Raw genomic sequence first — 27,820 nt, 5'->3', positions numbered from 1 at the left:
ACCATAAACAAAATTTGATCCACAAAACACAAACATTAATTTAGATCAACAAATACCTTCCTGCAACAGAAAGAGGCAAAAGCAAGAAAACGAAAACAAACACGCAAAATGACCGATACAAATGGTAATGAGATCTCCAGCAATGGTGATATAAATAGACAATCTGAATCACCGGCACGTACTATTGATTCGCATGATTCAACAACGGGCAGCATGGACACAATAGTCGATCGTTCAACACATAATACTGCAACAGCAACCTCTACAAGTAATCATGAGGAAATGATGCAGAGCACCATTGAACAGAGTACGAATACAACAAATATGCAACAGCAACATAATAGTTTAACAAATTCCGAAATAGCCATGTTGCAACAACAAAATCCAAGCGGAAGTGATGATGAATTAATATTAAAACATCAACCAGATCCACAGCAGCAACAACAGCTACAACAACAGATGATGCAAAAACAAATGCAACAAAAACCCATGGACGCCCAAAGTCATATCTATTCCAGTCCAGTTTATGATGAGAAACCACCACAACCCCTTAAACTTACAGCCGCCACTTTACTGCAGACCACTAAAATAAAAGAGCTAGATAAACCCAAATTAATTTCACACGAAGAATTCAAACAGCAACTGCAAGAAACCATAGCCTCTAGGGCAGCTACTCTGGACTCAAGAATAAGTAAAAAACAAAGATTTCCTCCAGAACTCATCAAGGATGATGGCAGTTCTACTAAGTCATCCAAGTCATTGAAGAAAAAACGTTCCATGCCTAAGAGCAGTACCGCCTGTTGTTCAGCTTTTCCGGTACAAATTATTTTGGGTCTTTTGCAATTGGTCTTGGCCATTTCCCTGGTTGCCTTGGGCTCTTTGTTGATTGTGCGTGATGCTTCTCTATCCACAGCTGGCTGTGGCATATGGACAGGTTTAATAGCGGCCGTTACTGGGTCGTTGGGTGTGGTGGGTTTGCGTAAAACTCAAACCTCTTTTTTGGCATTAAGTTTAGTGTGTATAGCGTCGAGTACTTTGGCATTGGCCATTTCTGGAATTGGTCTGTCACGGGACGTAAATCGTTCAAAAGAACAGGTGAGTGACGAAGAATTATATAATTAGCTATGTAAATTAAAGATAATTTGGAACACTTTTGCCATAGAACAATAAAAAAAAGTGTTAAGCTTTCATATTGTTGTGTGCAGATTAATCAAATCAGTTTCGATCTGCAAATAAAAGTCGAAAATTAGACAAGCTATTGCAAATACTGATTTTAATATAAAAATTTTAATAAATTAAATAAATTTCAATTGTATTCAAGAAAATTAAATAAGGTTCAGTTATTGATATTTTATTGTTTTTATTCTTAAAACTCACCAATAAAAACATGTCTCACTAATCGAAATTTATCGTCCCTAAGAGCCTTTTAAAAACCAAAACTTTCGGCACAAATCCTAAAGTGACAAGCCTTTTCTAAATCAAAATTTTACCCACACCACTACTTTGAATTACAAACAAACGAACAATTACAAACAAATAAGAGTATATTAAAAAAGCTTTTACTCTTTTCAAAACAACACATCCCAACCGAGCTGCAAGCTGCGCAGCCAGCTGTGCAGTCACAAGAGAAAAATAAATTTATGTTTTCAACAAAGATTGCACTATAATTAAATAGCATTTTATTTATGAAACTAACAAACAAATAAGAGAATATTACTCTTTACACAACAACACACCGCAACCGAGCCGCAAGCTGCGCAGCCAGTGATATACAATCACTAACTGCATTTTAGCAAGAGCAAAATACATTTATGTTTTCAACAAATATTGCACTATAATTTAATAGATTTTTTTATTTATTAACGTTTTTTTTTTCGTTTTTCTATATTATTTATAATTTTTTATAATAAACTGCGTGCTTGTAATGTAAAAGAGAAATAAATAATATTTATTAAATAGCGGAAAAGGAAAATGACTCTACCGGTCGTTTTCCTTTTCCGATAAATTTATTGCCAGAAATAAATGGTGGTAATATTAGATAATGAGATCAAGTATTGCCAGAGGTAAAATATTCGTTTAGGTTCATGTCAATACTAAAAAAAATTTGTTAGTAGATTCTCGAAAAACAAAAGAAAAACATTTATAAACTGACACTTTTTTGCAAGTTTCTTTAAAAGCTGATTTTTTTAAATAAAGTTTACAAACATTAAAAATAAAGTTTACAAACATTAAAAACAGCTTAAATTCTCTATACATATTTAAATACACTGAATTAATGAAATAAAAATTTGTATTTTTATAATTTAGAATTATTTTAGATCGTGCAAATACCTTAAATTTCCAACATTGTATTATCGCTTATTCAGAAAAAGTGCAAAAAACGTCATAAAATTCATGAACAGTGTCATAGAAATCCTAAAGGATTTCTAAATAAAATGTTTAACCTTAAGTTATACAGTTTGTTAATTTTTTTTTAAATATTTAAACCAAAAAATTAAATTTTCATTACTCAATTCATAATCAATTTTTAATTTTATAAAAAGTTTATAAAACACAATTTTCGTACAAAATTTGGTTTATAGACCTGTAAAAAACTTAAAAATTGATTATGAACAAGACCATTAAAATAAAAGTTAAAAATGTATAAAAGCTCACTCACCTTCAAATTATATTATCCTTAAATTCTTTAGTTTGATTTTAACTTTTTTCTTGAACATAATCTATATATATTTTTCAAAATTGTTTAATTGTTAAAATTGTTTTTATTCTATGTTGTGGAATTTTTTTTATAAAAATTAGATTATAAAATTTTTTATAAATTTTGTTGCTAATATTTTTTTCACTTTATTCACATTTATTTTTCACACTATTAGCATTTTTAAAACCCACTCTTTTATATTTTAAGCAAAAACAGGCCATATTGGTGGTAATTTCCTCTATAATTTTCGAAAAAAAAACATTTCACTTATATGCTTTTAAAAGCATACATAACACTTTTATTAAATTCACAATTTTTTTTATTACACATTAAAATTTTTAATCAATTTTCGTATTTAAATAATAATCATTAACCTTTTTGAATTCTATTGATTGATTTTTTTACTAATTTACGTAAATATTTAAAACACATTTGATAGCGATTTTAGAATTACATACATATTTGCAACAAGAAACGATTTAAAACGACAACGAAACTAGACAAAATTTACCGGCAACGCAGCTTAACATTTTTATATTTATAAAGATTTTAAAGAAAATATACATACATATGTATGTACATAAATATGTATGAAATTATAACAGTTTCATATAACATTTTCAAAATTTCGATTAAATTAGAAAAAAATATTTCCTTTCAAAACAAAAAAATACCCACACAACAATACACATTAGTACAAGCATTAAAATTGTTTAATTCCAAACAAAAACAGTAAAAAAGCTTTTGATCTTTTTCAAAACAAAAACACTAAACATTACAAATCAACAGAGCAACAAGTATAAGCTGCGCAGTCATATAGTTAAACAAGCATTAGCTGCGCTGTCGCAAATGAAAAATACAGGCTGAGCTGCCGCAAATTTGCAAAAATGTTTGCACACAATTTACTCAATTATTTTAATTCTTCTAAATGAGATTCCACTTTAATTTTATAATTAACATGTTTATTAACACTTTTTCACAATTTTCCTTAACTTTTCTATATTATTTATATATTTTTTTTGTCAATTAACTAAAATCTTACTCATGAACGGGCTAAACTTGTTGCAATGTAAAAGAAAACTAAATGACAATTATTAAATGGCGGAAAAGGAAGATGACAGGTAGAGAATGAGAATGGTAGAAATGCAAGTATTGCCAGATGCGAATTTGTGGCAGTACGAAATTATATAAGTAATAAATCAAGGCGAATTTATAAATTCGCCTTGATTTATAAATTCAATTGACGGAAGTTATTTGTATATTATTTATTTTAATACATGGCATTAATAAAAAATACGTTAGTTTTGAATTAAAGTTAAATATGTATTTTTAAATGAAATTAAGTTTTGTAATGAAAATGCTTAATAATATAATAAAAGCAAAAATAAATTTTAATGAAATGTGTGAAATATTTTTGTCTATTAAATTTAATAATTCACTAGGAATTTTTTTGGAAATTTAAATTTGTTTCTCCTATTTAATTTTGCGGTTTTCAATGCTCCCAAGGTTTAAGAATCTCCGTCAGCTAGAAGTCTAATGCTGAATAAGATAACTTTTAGTGTATGCAGATTTTATTTGTAGTTAACTGTTTGAAGTCAAGTAGCAATATTTTCCAAAATAAAAATGATTATTGAAAAATAATCCTATTCAAAATAGTTTTTGTAATTAATTTATGTACAGGCCTTACTCATAATCATTTTTAAATTTATCAAAGTTTTATAAAATTAATTTTGTATGAACATTTTTAAATTTTATGTTTTAACATCTGTGGGTAAATGCAATACAAAAACTATTTTTAATTGGATTTTTTTCAATATTAATATTTTTGAAAATTTTGCTACTTTACTTATCCGATTTTATTCAAATTTTCATTTAGTTTTATTAGACCTTGGGGCCATCGAAAATATCAAAATTGCAAAAAGAAAGCCACCCTAATATGTACATATCGATTCCTTAATATAGAAAGGCCATAACTTGTGTTTTTTTTCGTTTATTTCGACAAATGGTCCGGTCATACATATATTATATTTAGCCAAAAAATCTCGACTTAAAACACACACGAGTTAGGGCCTTTCTTTATTAAGGTAACGACATGTATGTACATATATCAGAATTTAAAAAACTTTGAAATTTAATTAACAATTTTTTAAATTTAAACGGAAAGTTCTGAAATATATTTGGAAAATTTTAAAATTCAACTTTAATTATCTAAAATTTAATTGTATTATATTTCTGAAATACTATTAGAATATAATTGGAAATGAATGCACTTCTTCTTAATAGTAATTAATTGTTATAAATCATATTGAATAAGTAATAAAACTGCATTGGCAGATTTAAAAAAAAAATAAATATTAAAACCATGGATCTTATAAAGTCACTCCTATAAAATTTTTGAAAACATGTTTTTTTAATCATTTAAATATGTAATTACTATACTTTCATTAATCACAACATATAATTCACTTTTTTTAAGTTAAAAAGAACAAAAGCTTTTGCTGCCTCTTAACGTCTTGACTATTTTTCTCTTATCTTAATAAAACAACTCTGCATCAAGTATAAGCTACGCTGTCATAACTAAACTTGCACTAACTGCACTGTCGCAGATGAAAAAATATTGGCTGCGCCACCGCAAATTTGCAAGAAAGTTTGCACGCAATTTACTCAATTATTTTAATACTTCCAACTGATATTTCACTTTTATTTTATAGCTAACACGTTTTTAACACTTTTTTCATAAATTTATTTAATTTTCCTCAATATTTACACTAATTTTTAATAATTTAACACGAGCGTATTCTCAACCGGCGAAACTTGTTGCAATATAAAAGAAAACTAATTGTCATTTGCTAAATGGCGGAAAAGGAAAATGACAAATATAAAGAACGAGTATTGCCAGGTGAAACATTTTGTAGGAAGTAAATAGAAGTGCCAGATGTGTTTATGTTTTATAGAGTTACCATTTTAAATATTCATGCAGGTATTTAATAACGACAATTTAAAATGTCTAAATGCTATAAATTAAATAAACCAATTCATCAAAATCAGTTTTTAATTAACAATTTAACTGATCGCCAAAGATCTTTAGATCTACACCAGATCAGTAAAATATGTCAAAAGTAATTCCAAATACATATGTATGAAATTTTATTAAAATTAAGATTTTAAGGAGACCTCAACGGATATCTAAATATTCTTTATGTTGCTTTATAAAAGAATATACGTGGTAATCAGTTGGAATAGTACTTGGTACAGAAAAGTTTTTTTGTTTGCAAACAAGCTCTGTTATATATTTTTAGTTTTTACAAAACATTTTAATCAGGGTGAGATTTACAATATGAAAGTATGTATTGTCAAAAATTATTCTATAATAGTTCTTCGAAGATTTATAAAAGTTATTATTAATTTTAATTTAATGACTATAGGAATAGATGGAAAATTGTAAACCATTCAAAACAATTATGAAAAAATTCTCATAGTGTATCTAAGTTTTGAATTTGCACTTGAACTAACCTTAAAAATATACTATTAAATAAATATGTACATAACAAAAAGTTATTAAATTAATAATCTTTAACACAACTTTATTAATTCTCTTTTCAGTTCAATTTGTTAAACGCCAATAGCGAGATTTCTGCGGCCTCTGGTTTAATATTCACATTGTTTTTACATTTCATAGTTAGTATACTATCGGTGTATCGTTGTGCATTGCAAATGTGCTCAAGGTAAGTGAGAATTTGTACACAAAAATATACAATTGTTTTAAAACCTTATAATGCGATGCAAGTAATTAACATGCGTATGTTAATTTGAGGCCATTATATAATAAAAAAAAGGTTATTAAACATAATTTTTAAAGGTTAGAGATGAATCATAAACCAAAAAACTATGAATGAAATGAAAAATTAACCAATTCAACGGTTATTTCTACATTAATTTCTATTAAATGGCAATACTGTAAAAATAAACTTATTTTCATACAACTCTGCGGTGATTCACTGTGTTTACACAATTTTTACAGCAACAAGAAAGAGAGAGAGCCAATAAGTAAACACAATGGCCTCTCTTAAAATAATGACAACTAACAATTAATGAAGATTTTTTTTAGTCATAATTTGACAATTAAAAAGTGAACAATAAGTGAAGAAAAAATTGCAAATTCTTATAAAGAAAAATTATAATATATTAGAAAAAGGCAAAAAATTGAAGAAATCAATTAGCATAAAGCAAAATATTTCATATTTAAGGAATTTAACATGAATTGCAAGAAACACAAATACAAAAAAATATAATTAGAAAGTGCTGTGAAACAACAAAATAGTAGTAGTCAAAGAAAAAAAGAGGAAATTTGTTGTGTGTTTATGAAGGCCAAGCGCCTACGCCTTCTGGAGGTCATTAATATTGTGTGTTTTACATTGAGCATAATAAAATAAGTGTTTGCGTTTAATTATTTGTAATAAAATTTTCATATTTGCTGGAGTTAGCTCAATATTTTTGCCATCACGTTAGCGTCGCAGCAGTTTACATTTAACGCCACCATGCCGTTGGCAGATCTGCACAAAGATCTAAGACAACAGCAACAATTGGGCGTTACGACTGCATCCATACCCAGTTCATTGTCATCATCAACGGCCGCATCCAATCTAAGCGATCATGTGGGCATATCGCGTATGCAAATCACCTCTTCCGGCTGCAGTAGTCTGGCGGTAACCCCCATGGAACATACACCCACCGATGAGGAAAGTGCGGGTGTAACAACAGTGACGTCATGCCAAAGACGTCAACTGCAACAACAAAACCTCCAACCTTCACAGCTGCAGGCAGCATTAGGTAAACATCATCATCATCAACAACAGCAACGGGGGGCAGATGGATGTGCAACGTTACAAAATAATTTACAACATTCCAATGATTTAATGGATTTAAGTGATTCTGAATGTTATTCGCATTCCACTGGAGGTCAAGGTGGCCACATTGATTGTGGCGAAAATGAATTTGAATTGAGAGAAGTAATTAAGGAAGGTCACGAAAAGGCCGACCCCTCACAGTTTGAACTGTTGCGCGTGTTGGGTGAGGGCTCGTTCGGCAAAGTGTTTTTGGTGCGTAAAATTGTGGGCAAAGATGCTGGCACCTTGTATGCCATGAAAGTTCTAAAGAAGGCCACCTTGAAAATCAAGGACAGAGTAAGAAGTACAAATGAACGCAAGATTTTGGCAGATGTTGGCCATGCCTTTATAGTAAAATTACACTATGCCTTTCAAACGCCTGGAAAATTGTATTTAATACTAGACTTTCTGCGAGGTGGCGATTTGTTTACGCGCCTTTCCAAGGAGGTAATGTTTACAGAGGAAGATGTTAAATTCTATTTGGCTGAATTGGCTTTGGCTCTAAATCACTTGCATACGTTGGGCATTATATATCGGGATCTAAAGCCGGAAAATATTTTGCTGGATGAAAACGGTCATATAGCACTGACGGACTTTGGTTTGTCAAAGCAACCATTGGATGGCTCTAAAACGTATAGTTTTTGTGGTACAGTGGAATATATGGCTCCTGAGATTGTGAATAGAAAAGGTCATGATTTTGCCGCAGACTGGTGGTCATTTGGTGTTCTTATGTATGAAATGTTAACAGGGAATTTACCTTTTCATGGCCAATCTAGACAGGAAACTATGAATCAAATATTGAGATCTAAACTAGGCATGCCGGAAAATCTTTCACCCGAAGCTCAGGCTCTATTAAGAGCTTTGTTCAAAAGAAATCCTCAAAATCGCTTGGGGGCAGGAGCAAATGGCATTATGGATATAAAGGCTCACTGTTTCTTCTCCACCATAGATTGGCCACGCTTGGAAAAGAAGGAAGTAAGACCTCCTTTTATACCAGCCGTTTCACGAGATGATGCATTTTATTTCGATGTGGAGTATACCTCAAAATCACCCAGAGATTCACCAGGAGGTCCCATTTCTGCCTCGGCTCATGAAATATTTAGAGGTTTTTCTTTTGTAGCTCCAGTGCTGCTGGAACAAACTTTAAGCAACCACTCCTCCTTACCTGAATCACCCTATTTACCATGTCAACAAGCTGCTCGCACTTTGCCCGGAGTATTGCCGGGAAATTTCCATCAGGACTACAATCTGTTGCAAGAGTTGGGTCGTGGCACATTTTCCGTTTGCCGCTTGTGCGAACACAAATCATCGAAAAAACACTTTGCTGTTAAGATTATTGAGAAGGCTGCTTATATGGCCAATTCATCGTCATCCGATTGCTGGGAGGAAGTGGAGATTATGTTGCGTTATGGCAATCATCCAAATATTGTTACTTTGTTTTCCGTATACGAGGATGCTCTGTCCGCGTATTTGGTTATGGAACTTTTAAAGGGTGGCGAATTGTTGGATCGCATTTTGGCCGTGGGCCAAATGTGTGAAAGTGAGGCTAGTGCGGTTTTAAGGACTATGGTTTCAGCGGTAGCCTATCTGCATGAACATGGTGTGGTGCATCGGGATTTGAAGCCATCAAATATGATTTATGCCAGTATGCGTCAGACACCAGAGACATTGAAACTATGTGACTTAGGTGAGTAGAAAGAAGATAGTAGATTTTTTGTGGTTAATAAATTAATGACTTGACAAAGACAAAAGGTTTTAAGAAGGCCAAAGTTCTTTATATATTATGTGGAACTGAATAAATGAATATTTGAAATCAGTCAAATAATTTCACAAGCTGAAAAGGAATTTAAGGAATTTTTTTGATTTTATATCAATAAAAAAATGATTAGTTATATATTCTGGGTCCTCATAAGATTCCAAGTCGAAGTAAAATACTCTCTGTTGATGAGGTTTAATTGGTATTGAAAATGGACAATATTGGTCCATAATTTCACCTAGACCTCATACAAATGTCCCCCAGAATACTGTTTAAACAGTGATAATTATATAGATTATGCGGCAATCCTAATAAAATGTTGGAAAAATTAGTTTCAAGTACTCAAGAGTAAAGTATGTCACTAGTCCCCATACAAAGACTCCCTCAGAAAGAGATTTGAACATCCATAATTGTCTTATAAGAATTAATGTCGTGATGAAATAGGCCACAAACAAGTTTTATATGAATCTAAATCTTTCTACCAACTTTTATGAGGATCAGTCCAAAATATTTTATGGTCACATATTGATGGTTACTTGTTTAAGTTACTTTTTCAAAAAATTTCTTTAAAAAGTAGTTGTCCGTACAAATTTTAACTTTAAAATTGTTCTACCTAACATTTTTTAAAATTCTTTTTAAAATTGACAAATATTAGGGGCTGTCATAAGTAAGATATTTTATATGAGCACAAATGAAAATGATTTTTGTAAAATATGTAATAAAAGAATATTACAATATGTTTCAAATATAAATTAAGATTTACTACTTATTATACTTTATTGCCCAATTCACAACTGGTGTTGTAGCGTTGTATCGTTGTATGTCGTAATTTTTTTTATTAATGTTTTGTTTTTGTTTCGAAAAATTTGTTTGAAAAATATTTACGACATACAACGATACAACGCTACAACACCAGTTGTGAATTGGGCAAATATGTATGTATATTTAGGTACAATTCAACAATCCACCTAAATTCTAGAATTATTTTCATTACTTCATAATTCCCTCAATTTGCCAACTCTACTTTACATAAATGTATCTAATATCTTTAACAAAAAGCCAACAATTCCCTCTTATGTAAATTACCAAAAAAAAACCTCCTCATTATTACAATATCAAAGTTCATTCACCAGCAGACGCAGGATGAAATATTAAGTAGCTCAGACTTGTTGAGCAAGTCAAATGCTTTAGCAAAAACCAACAAAAAAGAAAAGAAATCAATAAATTACGCAAATAATCTACTTTTGTAAATATGAACGAACGTTGCTGGGTTGTCTTGTGCCACAATTTCATTACAAATACTTTTTACCTATTAAAATTTATTCCTTTTTTTGAAGCAACTCATTAATATTTAAAAAAAACTCTAAGCCGGTCGTTTGTTTGTTGGTTGGTTGGTCATGGCAACATATGTCGTTTCCTTAGATGCTCTTTTTCATTCTGTTGTTGTGTTGTATTGGTTTGGATGCTTTGGTTTTTTATTCAAAATAAAAATATACTCATCATTCCCCGTAAACAATAACAATTTCAAACCACATGTTGTTAAATAAATATTCTATACAATTTTTTAAATCACAAACAATAACATTCTGTTTCATATTACAACCCACACAACGTAATGCCTGCCAGTCAGTTTGTTCAGTCAGACCTGCTACTTTATACTTGGTTCTTGTGTACATACTTTCACACAAACACTCAATTACATTAAAAAACACAAGAAAGTGTAAAAAAATGTTTCTAAATTTAGAACCACCCCTAGTGGCTGCAGCAGTAGTAGTAGTTGACTGCTGCCACTGCTCCCGAGGAACAAAGTATTATTATTTACTACTATTAGCAAGATACCAGCAAACAACCAAAGTAGTCAGTCTTATGGCATTTACGCACGCATTCATCCCCTTTTGCATTCTTAGTTTTTTTATACATCACAGACTCAACACAAAGAAATCAGCTAAATATAACAAAAGTCAATTAAAATGACGGAATAAAATTAGATTTGTTTAATGAAAATGTTGTTTTTTGTTTTGTTTGTTTTTCCTCTTATAAGTTTATTTTGTTTGTCCCTGTGTAAGTAGTGGCTGTTTGAAAGTTCATTGATTTTGTGGCTTGTAATAGAAATTGTAGATATTGAAACCAAAAGTTTTTTAACTTTATTTTTTTATTTTAAATATAATTTTAATTAATGTTTTCTACTTTATTAAGCCCCATTATCACAATGTATAGGTAATATTTTAAACTAAAGTTATACTGACAGTTTTCATAGAAAAAATATTTTAAACGACAGTATAACTATAAGTTAACAAAAATTAATGAAAATAATTATTTAAGACGGTTTAGGATCACTATAATAGCTTTTATTTTGAAAGATTTGTACAGTATAAATTTATTCACTGCTCATCTTTTGAGGCCAAGAACGAATCAAGACAATTTCGGATACCCTATTCTGTAGTAAAGCGTATCCCTGAGAGTTCCCCCCACCAAATAGGTAGAATTACCTTAGCGCCATGGATATTTGGTTTTGGTGTCGATTCGGCTGGTTTACCGGACTTCACATACGATCTCTTACGCTTCGGGTTATCGAATTGGATCAATTTTTCATGCAAAGTAATGATTCGGTACAAAAATGGTTTTCTTTTATAGTGTTCAAGCAGCATTTTAGACATACAAATTCGTCGTTCCAGGGGCCCTCAGTTTCAATTCGTACGGCAACAATTTCCCTGCTTTTGGATGAATCTGCTGCTTGCAAACGTTTTGAAATTGTTTGTTTGGCTGGCAGGACGATTTTTGTCTTTCGTGTCAATCTCACCACTTCTGAACGGAACAAACCATTTCTCCCACCTTGAAACCGATGGAACACATTCAAAATACACTTTGGTAAGCAATTTGTGGGCTTCAGCGGCACTTTTTTTTCAAATAAAGCAAAACTTCCTTTATTGTCACCAAATTTGACATTTTCGAAGCAAAAAGCACCACAGTACAGTTAATTAAAGATTGAAATTGTTTAGTTGAAAAAATTTTATGTGAAAATTTATTATTTTTTTTTTTAAAAAAAAATAGAATTGTGAACAAATTTTTTTCAACAATAAATAAAATTTTTCGTGAAAAAATGTTGGTGGAAAAAAATTGGGATACAAAATATTTTTCCAGTTTTTGATCTATTGTCGGTCCGAATTTCTATTGCGTTATATACTACGTCGTCGGAAAGGGGCTTTAGATATTCATATTATCTATCTATATTAATGAATTAATATAGATATAGGTAAAAAAAAATAGATCAGAAATCGAGGTAGTCGTGGCTTTTTGCATTGTAGCCATATATTTTCCGATTTCCCAAATTTAAATACCGACCGATAGTGGATATATTGATATATCAATCATGTATGTAAGTTGGGGCATTAGAAAGTTGATTCTAATAGACAGACCACTCATGGTGATGGGTTCTTGCACCTAAAACTTGGTTTCACAATTGTACTTTATTTAAATTTTAAAAACAAAACTGCTTAATGAAAAAAGTAAGAGTTGTGTTACTGAAGCACTAAATAAAAAAATTATGTTCCAATTTTTGCATTTTTCTAGATGCAGTTGAACTCGAGTTATATTTTTCATCACGAGAATAATGTTTCAGATTTCTTTATTTTTTACTTCAAAGGCATACAAGTGTCGCGTTCGTGACAGCGAAAATGCCCATATATTAAATGTTGTTAGCTAAGACCAAAAATAATTGAAAAATACATGATGTGACAACAAATTTTGTAACCCATTTTTGGCGGTTTAAAAAATATGATAAATATAAATTTATATTCGCAAAATTAGCAGTGTAATAAATATCATTTTTAATTATTTAATGTGTATTTGTTTATATAAAACCTTTAGGCCCTATTAAAACCTTTAAATAACTGACGTTTAGACTCGGACAACCTTAAGAAATTCAACAAATTTATTTCTCTTTAACACAATTTAATATTAAACTGCACATTTAGGTTTTGCAAAACAATTACGTGCCGATAATGGTCTCCTTATGACACCCTGTTATACAGCGAATTTTGTAGCTCCCGAAGTATTAAAACGACAAGGCTATGACTTGGCCTGTGATATATGGTCATTAGGTGTCCTCCTCTATATAATGCTGTCGGGAAGGACACCCTTCGCATCGACGCCTAATGACTCACCCGATGTGATATTAAAACGTATAGGATCTGGACATATAGATTTTAATTCGACACGATGGACGCTGGTCTCAAATCCCGTCAAAGATTTACTAAGACAAATGTTACACATAGTACCGGAAAATCGACCCACTGCTGCACTCATTTTACAACATCCCTGGCTAAAGGAACAATCAGCTGGCTCTGTTAGACTTACAGAATACTGCACGCAACCAATTAGCACAACAACAAATATGGCCTCAATTAATCAAGGTGTTGGTGGTGGTGGTGTTGTTGGTTCAATGCAAACTATGTCCTCCAATTTTACCCATAATGCCAATATGGTGAGAGAAGCAAATGCAAATTTACGTGGCGCAGTGGATGCCACTTTCAGAGCCATTGCCATACCACAGGCGGCCAATGTGGGGCCTGTGGAACAATCCACATTGGCCAAACGACGTGCCAAAGATCGTGCCAATACACAAACGTAATCGAAAGCTTCTCTTAGATGGCCAGCATTTTTAATACGTTTTAAATTGAAATTTTTAAGATAATTGTGAGATTACTACGAAATGAGAACAAAATTCCTTCTAAAGAAAAGTAAAGCTTTACAAATTACAAACAAAAAAAAAAAGAAAAAAAGGTAAAATTTTTTGCTAAACACGAGTTGTGAAACACTGGCTTACTTTTTTTTTCTAACTTTACAAAATTAAGCACAACTTTTTACTTAGAAAACAAAACTGAATAAAACAAATGAAAAACACTATTTTTAAAACTTCTAAAATTTTTATGTAAGAAGTCATTATATAATCTTCCATTTATAGTAAACAAGTTAATTATTTATTTTATAATTAAAATGCAGGAAAAAAAAACTAAATAATTTTTACACAAACTTTATTTTATTTTTATTTTTAGTTTTTTTTTTGTGTGTATAAAAACAAAATATAGAAAATATTTTTTATAATAGTTACAAATTTTTTATTATTATTAATTTTAATAAACAATAAAATAGCAACAATTCTAATATTCTTGAAAAATTTGATAAGAGTTGTAAAATATTCATAAACAGTGGAAGGTGAAGGGATGCTGATTTAAAAATATTAAATTATTGGTCCTTCGAGTTAATAATGCTACAAAATTGTTTTGAAGACAAGATATTTTTTCATATTTTGGAAAAAATAATATTTTTTTATTTGTTTTTTACAAGTAATTACTTTTAATTTTTGAGATTATTTTTAAAGTATACGTTGTATACTGTTCACTTTATGTGATATTTAAAATTAATATATTTTTCCTATGATAGCTTGAAATGTATAGACTTTGTATATCTAATTCCAGGACATTTTATTTGAATTATTATCTGATACATTTCTTTGGTCATTCCTAGTCCAAATCATTAATTATCCACCACGTCAAAGGTATCTGCCACATGTCGATTGCAAATGCCATTTGAAATCCATTCTATGGTTGCCTGGCATATTTTATCAATATTGTAGACCAAACAGTTGTATTTTTGCTATATTTGTATTCCTATTCTGTGGTTTCAAACAATTTTGTTCGTTGCTAATTACTTGTGGGTTTATATTACCGAGACATTTATTTCCAAACCTGCGTATCTTAATTATGATTCATTAACCACCTTTCGCATTCATATAAAAATAACGGACTTTAAATAGGCTGAAGAATCTATTTAATTTAGGTTTTCACTATTGGCATCAGTGGAACAGTTATAACAACAACAATTCTATCCTGTCGATCGGAATTTCAAGGTCTCATCCTTCAAAGTATTCTGAAGATACTAATTTGGATACATATACCGGACAGAGAGTCCATTGAACGTCACCTTAATTTATGATTTTCTTTTTGGTGCAAATAGGAATCCCAAATTTCAACGAGTTCATATTTTTTACTTCAAGCTCTTCATAGTTTCTAAACCGTTGTTACAGCTATCTATTCTTTCATTCATTCATATTAATCATGAATAGTCTAAAAAAATTGCATCGTATTGTAATCATTTGATTATAGTTAATCTAGTGGAAAAAGCAACTAAAACAGAACTGGTCCGGTGATTAGTTCCTCGGGGTGGGGATCTTAAAAGCTTAAGCAATATATAAAACAATCGACACCTCGAGCTTTGAATTAATTAATTCAGTTTGAACTTAATTCATTAAAATCATAATTCAGAAGTAATTAGCTCTTATATACCCTTCACCAAACTATACTTTAATATAATTGAAAATATTTTTTGTAAAAAAAAAAATTAACTCGGGTTAAAAAATATTAACCATTATCGGTCCTAATTACTATGGTTTTATATACGTCGTTAGAAAGATCTTTGAAATGTCTATCATGTCCGTCTGTATGTAGAAATCAACTTTTCGAAGCGCCAAAAAAATGTATAGGTCGATTATGGATGGCAACCGAACTTCAGTTGCGTTGCCAGAGAGCAATCACAAAGTTCTGGTTGCCAATTTGGCAGGTGCCAGTTGCCACCTATAATACCATTTAGGCAACTGACAACGCAACTGAAGTTCGGTTGCCATCTATAATCGACCCACTACATACATGATTGAAACATCAATATATCCACTATAGACCAAATTAGGTTGCTATTTAAATTCGGGAAAATATACCCTCAAATGGCTGAGATATAAGAAAAATAACACGACTACCTCGTTTTTAGAACTATTTTTTTTTAAATCTTTTTAACACGATTTTTTTCACCAAAAATTTATTTTTTTCACATTAACATTATTTTCAATCTTTTTCTTAAAATATACTTTGGTGAGGGTATACTGAGAGCCAAAAAAAACCTAAGTCTGTTGTCAAAAACCTAATTCATGAGAATGTATTGCATGTATTTTGTTATTGTATCACCCGTATGTGTGATACTCCTTCCGTTCTAAGTGTTTATTCTATGCTTTAATCATTCAATAAATTTTATTAATCTAAATTGTAATGGATTTATATGTAAGATAATTTGAATGATAAATTAATTCTATAAATATTGAATTCTAAATGGAATGAATTCAATACCTTTGAATTACGAAAAAAATTAAGACTATGAATTAATGAATGTTTAAAACATAGATAAATAAACATAGATCAAATACATAACTCAGTTATCAAAACTCGAAGTGGTGAGAATTAATTAGTACAAAACACTGTGAAAACAAAAGCAACTCTCGTATGTGTGATTATTTTGAGTATTTTTTTGTTGTTTGATTTTTGTTTCTAGATTCCGATCTATGTGTTTCTATGGTTTAAAATATAATATTTAATTTGAAAAATTCGAATCTTTGATTCCAACCTATAGTGTTCAATATTATTCTGCAACTTCTGTTTCATTTTTAAAGAAAATGTTTAATGTTTCTTAAGAAATAATTATGGTTCAACTTTTTCCCTGATAAAACATTCCAGAGTTTAACTCATTTTATTTAAAAATACAACTCAGCAGATAGTAATACATTTTTGAGTGGAAAAGGTGATTCGACAATTAGTTTAAAAGCATGGAAAAGTAAATTGACTTTAAAAGCATATTTTAAAAGGGAACCTTCATTAATTAACCAGAAAAATACAATTCACTTAATAAATGGCAAATTGCCCAATAACAAAGGCTCATTCAAAATTCATTTTAAAGGGCAAAGAGTTTTTGAATTACGAACCTTTCCTGCAAATTCTTTATATTAAATGAAATTACATATTGCATTTGATTAAAAAATAAGAAATACAATACACAATATAAATACATATAAATACATTTAATGAAATTATAATTTTAACAATTACTTGTAATTAAATAAAAAACCTGCTTACACTATATATGAAATACTTCCTGTTAACTCCGAATTAAATACAATAAATTATTGAAACCCTATGACCTGTTAAACCTTAAAATAAACCTAAAACAAATTCAAAAATTAACAACAAAATATCCATATTTTTTGAGAAAAATATTAGCTAATATTGAAAATTATAAAGAGAAAAAAAAAAACACATAAAATATATAATAAACTTGTTTAAAAATAAAATGCAATTAGTTAATTAATTAATAACTAATAAAAAAGAAAATAAAATAAATTGTTAATTATTGCTGACACAGTTTTTAAATCATTGATTCAAATCATAAAAATATTATAATTATATAATAATAACTAATATACAACATACATACATATATAAATATATTATACTATATATATTAACAAACAAACAAAAAATAACTAATAATTTTATATACACTTACTTATAATAACAAAAAAAAGTATTTACTCTACAATCTATTTAAATAATAACAAATTTTAAGAAATTAATTATTTTCTTATTAAAAAACTTGTTTTTTTTCTATGTCCAGTATTTTTTTCTATCGACTATTTCCCCTAAACTGCATACGATAAATGAAGCAGCTACTTGTCTTTAACGATTTGTTTCCAATTTTTTTTTATATATACTATATAAAGATAATATTAAATAAACAAATTAAAAAAAAATTAAATAATTATTAATTATGCTTACATTTTAATGGTTAACAAAAAATAAAGAGTTGCTCTTTATATTACATATAAATAAATACTTATATATTCATATATATTTACATATTTTTCGATAAAAGAGTATTAAATGTCTGTATGTGTTTTTCTAACAAATCGAAATATTTATTATTCGAAAAATAATTAAAATAAAACAAATTTATATTTAAATCAATAAAAATTTTATTCAAGTTTTTCCTAAGTAAGAATATTTTTTTAATTTTTTTTTTTGCATTTAGTTTAGGCATTCAATCGTATTATTAAATATTTAATAAAAAAAAATAATAAAAAAAAGTTTCATTACAAAAATATGTAATAATTTTAAACAAATTAAGTATTGTATATTTAAATAAAACCAAATATTATTAAAAACAAAATCATTTAAAAAGAAATTTAAATAAAAAATGTGTTTTATTTCTTTATATTATTTTGAGTTTTAAATATCAGCAAAAAGGCTGATATTTCAAGTTGGGAATATCGCCTTTTTTGAGATTGGAAAACTTAATTACAAAACGTTAATTAATACTAATAAATTGGTAAAACACTAACAATTATTAGGAAGGGCATACTTGATTCTATTGTGATCATAAACAGGTAACCTTAAAAATGTTGCCCTGGGAAGTGGCAAAACTTTAATGTATTTAGAAAAGAAAACGACATTACATGTTTTCTGTTTTCTTTAGAAAACTAAAAATTATTTTGTTTTCGTTTTATTTTTTCTGAAGAAGCATTGCATGGAATTGACTTCACTTTTGATCGGAATGAATTTCTACAGCATTATTAGCTACTTTTTCCTCATTTCATACGTACCCGTATAAGTGCTAAATGAAATATATTCGCATTGATCGGCCTGATCACAACCTCTTCAGTTTCACATACATACCTGAAATGAGGAAGATTTTGTATGATGACATGGTCCCATTTTCTGCTCCATTCAACAATCCATAGGCTGCCGTAAAGCAATGCGAATAGTTGATGCATAGGGTATGTTTAGGATTTCCCAATGAATTGTTTGAATACTAGCCTCTTCCAGTAACAAATGTTTCAAACAGCAAAACATTTGATTTACCCAAGAACGGAAATTATTCAAGTTCTTTTAAATGAAATATGAACTTCAATGTGGGTGCTTTCATAAATGCATATTTGCCATCATTGCTTTACGTCAAACGTTTTTTAAAGTAACAATTTGCCGTAATGCCGCAAATTTATGCAAACAACACATCATTTAGTTTATTGTTGCAAATGTTTACGAACGAACCCTTTATGATTTCATACATTAGAATCAAGTCCACTGCAAACTAGATTAATTTAAAACAGTCAAATTCCAATTGTTCTTCTCCCCACAATGACATAATCACCCTTATCGTGGTTGGCGTAAACGTCATACGCCTAGGACAGTTTCGTACTAGATTAAAGAAACAGTTTGCATTTCATCTTTAATCTAGTACGAAACAGTCGTAGGCATAAGACGTTAACGCCAACCACGATAAGGGTGAATATCTTACACTTGCTATCATCAGTTAAACAACCGCTTAAAGAGATAAATTAGATTCAAAGCGTTTCAAAGACCGAGCTTCAATGATTGCAAAGGCATTCGTGGCTATTTTTTTGTACCCACAAATCAACCCTCAAATTGATATTCCAGCACACAATCGTCTAGTCTATCGGGGCACCAATGATTTGGTTCTGCTGACAACAGGTCTTATCTGAAATTTTCATTTCACAAAGTAATTTTTATCACCTGGACGAAGGACGTAGTGCTGAAAATTAACGTCGATGCAAGAGATGCAAAATGAAGATCTTACAGGCAAATGAACAGCAGAGGTAACAACTTAACTTATGGGTCGATTATGAATGCAACCGTTGCCAGAGCGCCACCACAAATTTCTAGTTGCCAATTTGGCAACAGAAATGATAACTGCCAGTTTCCTGTAATTAGGCAACTGAAGTTCGGTTGCCATCCTATTAATTATGTCGAAGTTAGACCGTAAAAAAAGCTACCGAATTATTTCCAAATTAAAAAGTTTCTAAACAGGTGTGCGCCGCCAAATCAACATAGCCGTCAGATACATTCAACATCGATCATTCCTTATTGGAAAACCATTTATATCGTTCATTATGAATTGAAAAATCATTGCAGATACAGGGATAGAAATAAATTAATTTCTAAACATATCCAAGCTCCTTAATATAAATCCAAGTGGACCGATTTTCTAGATTTTAAATAGCAATCGAACCGGGACTATATTGGATATATTGATGTATGAATCATGAATATAAGTTATTTGTGGGTTACGGATAGTTCAACATAAAGTATTTTTGCAAAATTTCAGCCTGATAGCTCCTTTCATTTTGGACCGTGGTTTCAACAGACGGACATAGCTAGATCGTCTTAAAAGTTCATAAGGACCCATAATATATATACTTTTGAGGGTCTGCGAAGAGTATTTCGATGTGTTACAAACGGAATGAAAAAATCAATATACCCCCCATATTTTTTGATAGTGGCTATACAAATTAATATTATTCTAAATAACTATAATCTGTTGCAATGACCAGCAACATTTATGGAAAATCTATTTTAAAATAATTGCTTTTTATATTCTTTATCTTGTACAATATTTCAAATGGGTACAGACATTTGTATCTTGTGATTTAATTATTTCGAACAAAAACAAAAAAAAAGTAGTCCATGTAGTTTCAATGTTTTTTCTTATCAAAAATGTCGGCAATTGAATTAAATACACGAATAAAAATTCCATTAATTTGCAAATTTTATTTTAAAGAGAAAACTTTGTCTATGAGTAAATAATACCACAGGCATACAAACATTAAACATTTGTTAGTATTAACCGAAAAACAAACAAAAAAAACACAGGAAACAATACATTAAGAATGAAATGAGGAAAAAACGTGTGTAAAAGTAGATAAAAGAAATATATATTGCGGCATTAGAGGGAAAACAAATTGAGAGACTACTACTACAAATAGCTGGGGACAAAAAAAAAAAGATAATACCTTTAAAACCCTTGATAGCATGTTGAACAAGGTGGTAAATTAAACTACATAGTTGAATGATTCATTTTTATTATTGATTTTTGTTATAATTTATGTTTTATTTAAAAAACGTTTGAATGGTATTTGTTTAAAATAAACAAATATGAATGTATGTATAATTAATAGCATTTTGTTATCTATTTTGTTACAGTTTTTGTTTATATTTATTTTTAATTATGTATTTATTTACTTGCATTTTATTGTTTTTCAAAGTTTTCTAATCTTCTAAATTTATTGCAAACGTTTAATTGATTTTTCTTTTTTGTATATTTTTTTTTTATTTATTTAGTTTTCACTCATTTTGTTTTCTGTTTCTTTGTTGTAATTTTTTTGTTTTAATAATTTCTTTTATTTTATAAATGAATAATTACAATAATTGTTTTTGTTTTTTAGTTATTAATATATTGAACTTATTTTTAAAAAATAATTTATACAGCATGCATGTTTTATTATGAAATATATATGCAAGTGTGTTGTTTGATTTTTCTTTTTTTGAAATAAAATTGCAAGTGTTTGTTTGTTTTTCTAAATTTAGTGTGGCTTTGCTCACTTGTGGTTTATTTTTCAAAAAAACCAAAGGAATTATTTTTGTATAAATGTTTGTTTTATAAATATGTTGTTGTTGTTTGCGTTTGTATGTAAAAAAATGGAAAGTCAAGAAGGCAAAATTACAAATAATTAAAGGATTTTGAATATAATTTATATTAATTGACTAAAATAAATTTACATACATTTATGAAAACGGTAGATTTTTATTATTATTTTTGCTTATGACATTATTTAGCTTATTATTGTTGTTTTAATGTGTATTTACTATTTTTTATTTATTAGCTTTATTTAAGACTATGTATTTTAATTAACGCTTATCTTTACGTTGATTTTTACGTTGCTGTTGCTTTGATTTAGCGGGAGATGTTGATAATTTTTCTGGAGATGAATCTAAAATAATAAATATAGAGAAACAAGTATTAGTTTGAATTTTATTATGTGTTAGAAAAACAATTCTAGCTAAAACAACACATTCCTGGAAACGTTTTTTCTTTCATTTAACTATTACAGAATGTTATAAATATTATAATATGTTTTAGAATGTTTTATTTGTAAACGATCTGTTTAATTGGAATCTTGTAATATTTCGCATGAAACCCCATGATTTCCTAATTCGTTTAATAAAAATACAGCAGGTTATCAATAGTACTAAAATGTAGAAGCAATTAACATCTTGCGAATTTGACTCTGTTGATATTTGACCAAATATCTATTTGTGCAAAGTCAAAGCTTTCATGTACCAGATTACTGTGAAAATAAAAATATTCGAATGTACAATTTCTGTATAATGTACTTTGAATCGAATTAAAATCTTTTTAAAAAAGTTTTTTAAAGAACATTTCTCACGAAAAGAAAGTTTTTGCCAAAATAGTTTTATTTTTGAAAATAGTTTTTTAATAAAAAAAATTTTATGGTAAAAGCTTTTTAAAGCATTATCGTTTGTAAAAAAGCTTTTTTTTACAAAAAAGAGATTTGTTCTTTCAAATTTTTTTTTAAATTGTAAAATTTTTTTTTTTAAAATACATACATAGTTCTTTTAAATTTTTTTAAAAAAAAATATTTTTGAATTTTTTTGTAAATTGTTTTTGTTTTTGAAATAAAATTTTTGGTAAAAGTTTTCAAAAAATTTTTTTCACTAGAAAACTACAAATTCTTTTTTGAGACCTTTTTTAAATTTTTTCCCAAAATATGCATTTTCAAAAAGGTATATCTCATAAAAATTACAATTTAATTTTCGAAAAAACCGTTCACGAAAAAGCTTTTCCTAAGAAAATCCTTTTTAAAAAAACCCTACAAAACTGTATATTTTGTATTACAAATATCAATATAATAAACATAATTACCTTCCTCATTTTCCAATTCTTTCGGCTCTTTAATAGCTTCAAATTGTTCCAATGTTTTATCTAAATCATCCTCCTCAATCTTCTTAACCACCTCGATACTATCCTTTTCCTTTTCATTGCATTGCTCTTCAGCTACCTGATCTCTGATCGGCTCTTTATTCCTAGTCTCCGTGCTTTCCTCTTTATCGTCCACTTCCGGCTCGACCACTACATGAGCCATTTCTTGCATTCCATTTACTAAAGAATTAATTTGTTCTTGTTGCTGCTGTTGTTCTTCTTCTTTTGCTTCCAATGCTTGTGCAGTCGTCTCACGTTCTATACGTTCACGATATTCTCTCAGACATTTTTGTTCATAGTCTACATGTTCCTTATAATACTGATACACTGGTATAACAATCACTGATATATCGTCGACTGTAGCGGCAGCTTTGCTGTCGGCTAAACGCCAATGACCGTAATCGTTAATTTTTCCACGAGCTTTAGCGACTAGTTCTTGAGCTACCATGGTGTAGCGATGTTTTTCCGTGGGATATTTGTGCAGTGTTTGAAAGACTGTACGGGCGACAGCATCGTTTTCGGAAACGTCCCAGAGGCCATCGGTGGCCATGACCAGAATGCCGTAGTCACCATCTTCATTGTTTTCATCTGGAAAAAGGAAAGCTATTATGAAATCTGTGTGGAATTATATGTAAAACAGTTAAAACTTTTAATTTTCATTCTTAATTATTTATATATTTTCTAATATTTTTATTTGGTATTGAAAAATGTCAGCCATTTATTCCCAACTTCTTATTCAAAAGCTTTTATTTAGATCGATGAATGCATCGTTGAATTTTGACAATGTGTAATAGAGTTGAATTTAAGCTAATTTGTAAGCTAATTTGTAAGGATTTAAATTCAAAAAACTTTAATGAATCTATATGGAATTATTTATATTAATAATTAATTCTTAAAGGAATTAGGTTAATAGGTTTGGAGTACGTATTAAATGGTTTAATGGAATTGTTAAGAGTTAATTTAATTTCGAAAATATAATTAAGAATTAATTATTTCGATAATTTCGAAAAAATATGAATGTATAAATTAAGTCAATAAATTAAAACAAAAAAAATTTCCCTTACCTGGAATGGTTACAATTTTAGTGAGATCTCTGTAATTAACTTCTGGCTGTGCCGTAAGGAATGGTTTTATTAATGTACCCGTCGCTATGGCCAACAAATCATGATCACCAAAGCCACGAGTCACTCCCAGAGTGCCCAACAGACGAGAACGTTTGCCCTCACCCGTTACCACGGGCATTTTTAAATCATCACGCGTAAGCGTTTTATAAGTCCAGCCCTTATTGGTGCCCTGTCGGCATAAAATACGCTGGCCCAAATCACTTTCATGTGGCCGTTTGGCATACTCCATGGCAGTATAATATTTACCCATCAAATGTGGTTTATATTGAGCCACACCCAGCAATCGTGTTCTTTCAGTTTCGGGTGTATGATCAAATGAAAATGGTTCCGGAAATGAACCCTGCGAACCATCGGAATCCTCCTGTTTACCATTAACTTTTCTTTGACACAAAACTGCCCGACTGTCACCAGCATTTGATACATACATTTTGCCATTGATGAAGAGAGACACGCAGGCCGTACAGCCACCAGCATCACGATAGCGATCACGATCTTGGGCTATTAATGAATCCATATGAATGAAGGCACTTTCTAGTGCTCCTACGATTAGTTCATCTTTGGACACAGATCTCTGGAAACGGCTCGGATGAGGAAATGAATTTACAGTTTGTGATTTTGTTAAGGCGGAGGGTGCTAAATCGTCCATACCCTCGCGTGGCAAAAGCAATTCAATGCAATCGACCAGTTTTTCATGTAATATATGATGGAATTGATGTGATGCCGCCAGGGCAGCGCCATAACCAGCATGACCATCGAATATACCAAAATATGTATAGGGTAGATCGGGATATTGGTGTGTAGGATCTGATAGAACTTGACGGCAAAAGGCACCTTGATCTTCATTCCATTCCGATTTACCGGAATTAACACATTCCGCATAGCCAGTACCCCAGGGCAAGAGACCAATGTCTCGGGGTACTATAATCGGTCTGACATTGTGGTCGGCTGATGCCTTCAGTTCATCGGGTGTCAACAACTGTAAGAACGGTGGACGGGCATAAGCAAATTTATCATGTAATTGTTGTTGCTGTAACATACGTTGATGGTAGTGGGATGAACCACGGGCAATATGATGATCATGGCTAGAGGGTAAAGCTGGTATATCGGGTGCTATAACTGAAGCTAAACGATTCTTGAAATTTGCAAACATATTGCCACAATATAATTATTAAGGCTTTTGTTATTGCAATTATATAGTCGTGTTGTTTGTTTTGATTTTGTAAACGTCCTTTGTTGCCCCCCCTTTGTGATTCCAACTAATTTTGCAATCAACTCGACCACAAATTCACCATATGACGTATGTTCTTTGCTCTACTGTGATTACTAGCAGTTGTAGGAGGGATGAACGTAGTTTCAACCGTTTTAATATTTGTTGTTGTTCTTGCACTAATGTTAGTCAGACCGTCTAGATTTTTATCTGGCTTTTTTGTATTAATTTTCTTTCGCTTTATTGAAAGCCACGTATGTAAAGTTTTATTTAAACTGTTAAACTTTATAGAATTTCCAAAATTTTCTTTAATTCATTAAACTTTTATACAGTTTTGTTTAAAATTCAGTTTTTTCTCTTGTACATTTTCTTTGTTTTGTGTCGTAAAAAAATCAATAATTTTCCTTTAGTTTTTTGCCTTACATTTCTCTAGAATTGTGTTAAAATTATGATTTATTTTTAAAGCAAATGGAAATGTTATTGTCTCTACTAAATTTAAGTTAAAGTTCTAAAAATAATTAACGTTTTTATTTAGTTTATTTTACATAAAACCGAAGTAATTTTTTCCTAACAATCTTTACACGTCTATTTTTCTTTATTTTTTCTGTTTATGAAATTCACCTCAATTATGTCAAACTGGTTTCATTGTTGTTTTTTCTTATTAGCAAATGTCAAATTAGAAAACAGTGTTGTTCAATGGATGTACTTTTACAGTGTTGTATAACGTAAAACAACACAGTGGTGTAAAAAAGAATGAAAACATAGAATTCAAAAACAGTAAGGGCGAAAATAATGTATTGGAAATTAAATATTAAAATTGTTACATTTTTGTATTGATAAAACTATTTGACACAATAATAATATATAGGGTAGAATCTTATGGGAGATGTGCAATTTCTATGTCTTGTTAATTAATGTTACTGAATTAAAATACCTATTAAACTTTAACATTTATTGTATTTCCTTTGTTATTTACAGATCTAAGACGGCTGAATTGCAAGACATTATTATTAAATCAAATGCAAATGGTTTAACCCTGCATCCAGATAGTGTTGATCAATATGTCAAAGCCATGTCTATAGCCGGAAGTGAGAAGGTAAGATTCATAAAATTTTTCCAGTACACAAATTGTTTAATTATTATATTATTAATTTATAAACGATAAAAAAAATTCGATAATGTTTTCCATGGCCACATAAAATTTGAAGTTTTCCAGAATTTCAAAATTGACTTTTAGTTTTTATACAATGGCTTATGATTGAGGAGAGAATCTTTAGAAAATCTCCTTTGTTCAAGGGCAATTTCTTGATTTAATATCCTGTTATCAAAAGAAAATATTTTTTTGGAAAATATATTGAAACTAGGGTACTATCTCATAGCATTACTATGAGATCAATATTGTAAATTTGAATTGAGCGATTTGAACCTCTATAAAACACAAAACAAATTTTGTATGACCATAAAGAACCTGTGTAACAAGTTTTATCAAATAAAATGTATTTTTTCAGAACAATAATGAGAAAATGGCCGCTTTATGGATGTATGCAGCTCAAACGGGAAATATGATAACACCACAACCGAAAATGACTCCATCAGGAAGACCTGTTATGTTGATACCAGCCACTGGAACTGTAAGAAATTCTCCCAAACTAAACTATGTATATAGCTAATATTTTCTAATAATAAAGAATTTTTTTACCAACCGCAAAAAGTTACCACATCCAAACACTATGATGATGCCACCACCACAACCCATGATGGGACCACCACCAATGGCTGCTTATCGTGGCATGACTTTGCCCTACATGAGAACCACTTCAATGCCCGTAATCTATGCACCACCACCCGGCAGCATGCCTGGTACTTATCGCACCCATAAGAGCTCAAAATCCAATGAGGCGCGTAAAAAACGCCGAGCAGCCGCTCAAGTCTTACGTTCCGGCAAGTCGAATGCCGATCGTCGTCAGAGACGTAAGTCTGATGCTGATGTTGTAGATGGCAATCCATCCTTTCAATATCACGGCTTAGATCGAGCTATAGCCGATAATTTTTTGGCACGTCAAGAACAATCGCATACTGGTAGTCATTTGGATTATTCTTCATCGTCGGGTGCTAGCGATACTTATAGAAATACTGCACCCTCAAGAGCATCATCGAAAACAAAAATTGTCTGTCGTGATGTTGTAATGTAAGAGTAAAATATTGTTGTAGTACTTATAAAGTTTTCTTTAGATTTAAGTTGATTACTTAATTATTATTATTTTTAATCTATTGTATATACATTTTTTTAAGACAAGGAAAACTAATCTATTCAAGATTTATCAAGGATATATATTTTTTATAACCTTAATTTCACGTACGTGAAATACATATTTTTATTTTATCTTTTTAATATTTAACTAATAATATGAACGATTGTATATTTAAATTAAATTTTGATATTAATATTTAATAAAATTTTAAAAATAAAAGAAA

The 27,820-nt window shown here is 29.9% G+C and overlaps 3 protein-coding genes across 3 annotated transcripts; 2 read left to right on the top strand and 1 right to left on the bottom strand.

Moving 5' to 3' along the window:
- Nucleotides 1-27,820, top strand: LOC135956287 (uncharacterized). Its single transcript, XM_065506728.1, has 5 exons — nucleotides 1-1,095; nucleotides 6,302-6,423; nucleotides 26,324-26,441; nucleotides 26,854-26,976; nucleotides 27,058-27,820. The coding sequence occupies exons 1-5, from the start codon at nucleotides 109-111 to the stop codon at nucleotides 27,535-27,537; spliced, it is 1,830 nt and encodes a 609-aa protein (XP_065362800.1). The 5' UTR covers nucleotides 1-108; the 3' UTR covers nucleotides 27,538-27,820.
- Nucleotides 6,836-14,063, top strand: S6kII (Ribosomal protein S6 kinase II). The gene is made up of 2 exons (XM_065507924.1): nucleotides 6,836-9,271; nucleotides 13,315-14,063. Exons 1-2 carry the CDS (start codon nucleotides 7,237-7,239, stop codon nucleotides 13,968-13,970), a joined length of 2,691 nt encoding a protein of 896 aa, XP_065363996.1. The 5' UTR covers nucleotides 6,836-7,236; the 3' UTR covers nucleotides 13,971-14,063.
- LOC135956286 (protein phosphatase 1H) lies at nucleotides 21,066-25,939 on the bottom strand. Its single transcript, XM_065506727.1, has 3 exons — nucleotides 24,079-25,939; nucleotides 22,958-23,602; nucleotides 21,066-22,004 (listed from the first exon to the last, which is right to left on the bottom strand). The coding sequence occupies exons 1-3, from the start codon at nucleotides 25,286-25,288 to the stop codon at nucleotides 21,922-21,924; spliced, it is 1,938 nt and encodes a 645-aa protein (XP_065362799.1). The 5' UTR covers nucleotides 25,289-25,939; the 3' UTR covers nucleotides 21,066-21,921.

Source organism: Calliphora vicina, chromosome 4 (assembly GCF_958450345.1).
Source record: "Calliphora vicina chromosome 4, idCalVici1.1, whole genome shotgun sequence".
In the NCBI taxonomy this organism is placed as follows: Eukaryota; Metazoa; Arthropoda; class Insecta; order Diptera; family Calliphoridae; genus Calliphora; species Calliphora vicina.
This window is presented reverse-complemented; position numbering and strand designations above follow the sequence as displayed.

What these genes read in the sequence shown, in the direction of transcription:
- LOC135956287 (XM_065506728.1), top strand. Translation starts at nt 109, where the DNA reads ATGACCGATACAAATGGTAATGAGATCTCCAGCAATGGTGATATAAAT. An exon ending in TAAATCGTTCAAAAGAACAG is followed by an intron (nt 1,096 to 6,301) that starts GTGAGTGACGAA and finishes TTCTCTTTTCAG; the next exon opens with TTCAATTTGTTAAACGCCAA. An exon ending in GCATTGCAAATGTGCTCAAG is followed by an intron (nt 6,424 to 26,323) that starts GTAAGTGAGAAT and finishes TGTTATTTACAG; the next exon opens with ATCTAAGACGGCTGAATTGC.
- S6kII (XM_065507924.1), top strand. Translation starts at nt 7,237, where the DNA reads ATGCCGTTGGCAGATCTGCACAAAGATCTAAGACAACAGCAACAATTG. An exon ending in ATTGAAACTATGTGACTTAG is followed by an intron (nt 9,272 to 13,314) that starts GTGAGTAGAAAG and finishes CTGCACATTTAG; the next exon opens with GTTTTGCAAAACAATTACGT.
- LOC135956286 (XM_065506727.1), bottom strand. Translation starts at nt 25,288, where the DNA reads ATGTTTGCAAATTTCAAGAATCGTTTAGCTTCAGTTATAGCACCCGAT. An exon ending in TAAAATTGTAACCATTCCAG is followed by an intron (nt 23,603 to 24,078) that starts GTAAGGGAAATT and finishes TCCTTTTTCCAG; the next exon opens with ATGAAAACAATGAAGATGGT. An exon ending in AGAATTGGAAAATGAGGAAG is followed by an intron (nt 22,005 to 22,957) that starts GTAATTATGTTT and finishes TTATTATTTTAG; the next exon opens with ATTCATCTCCAGAAAAATTA.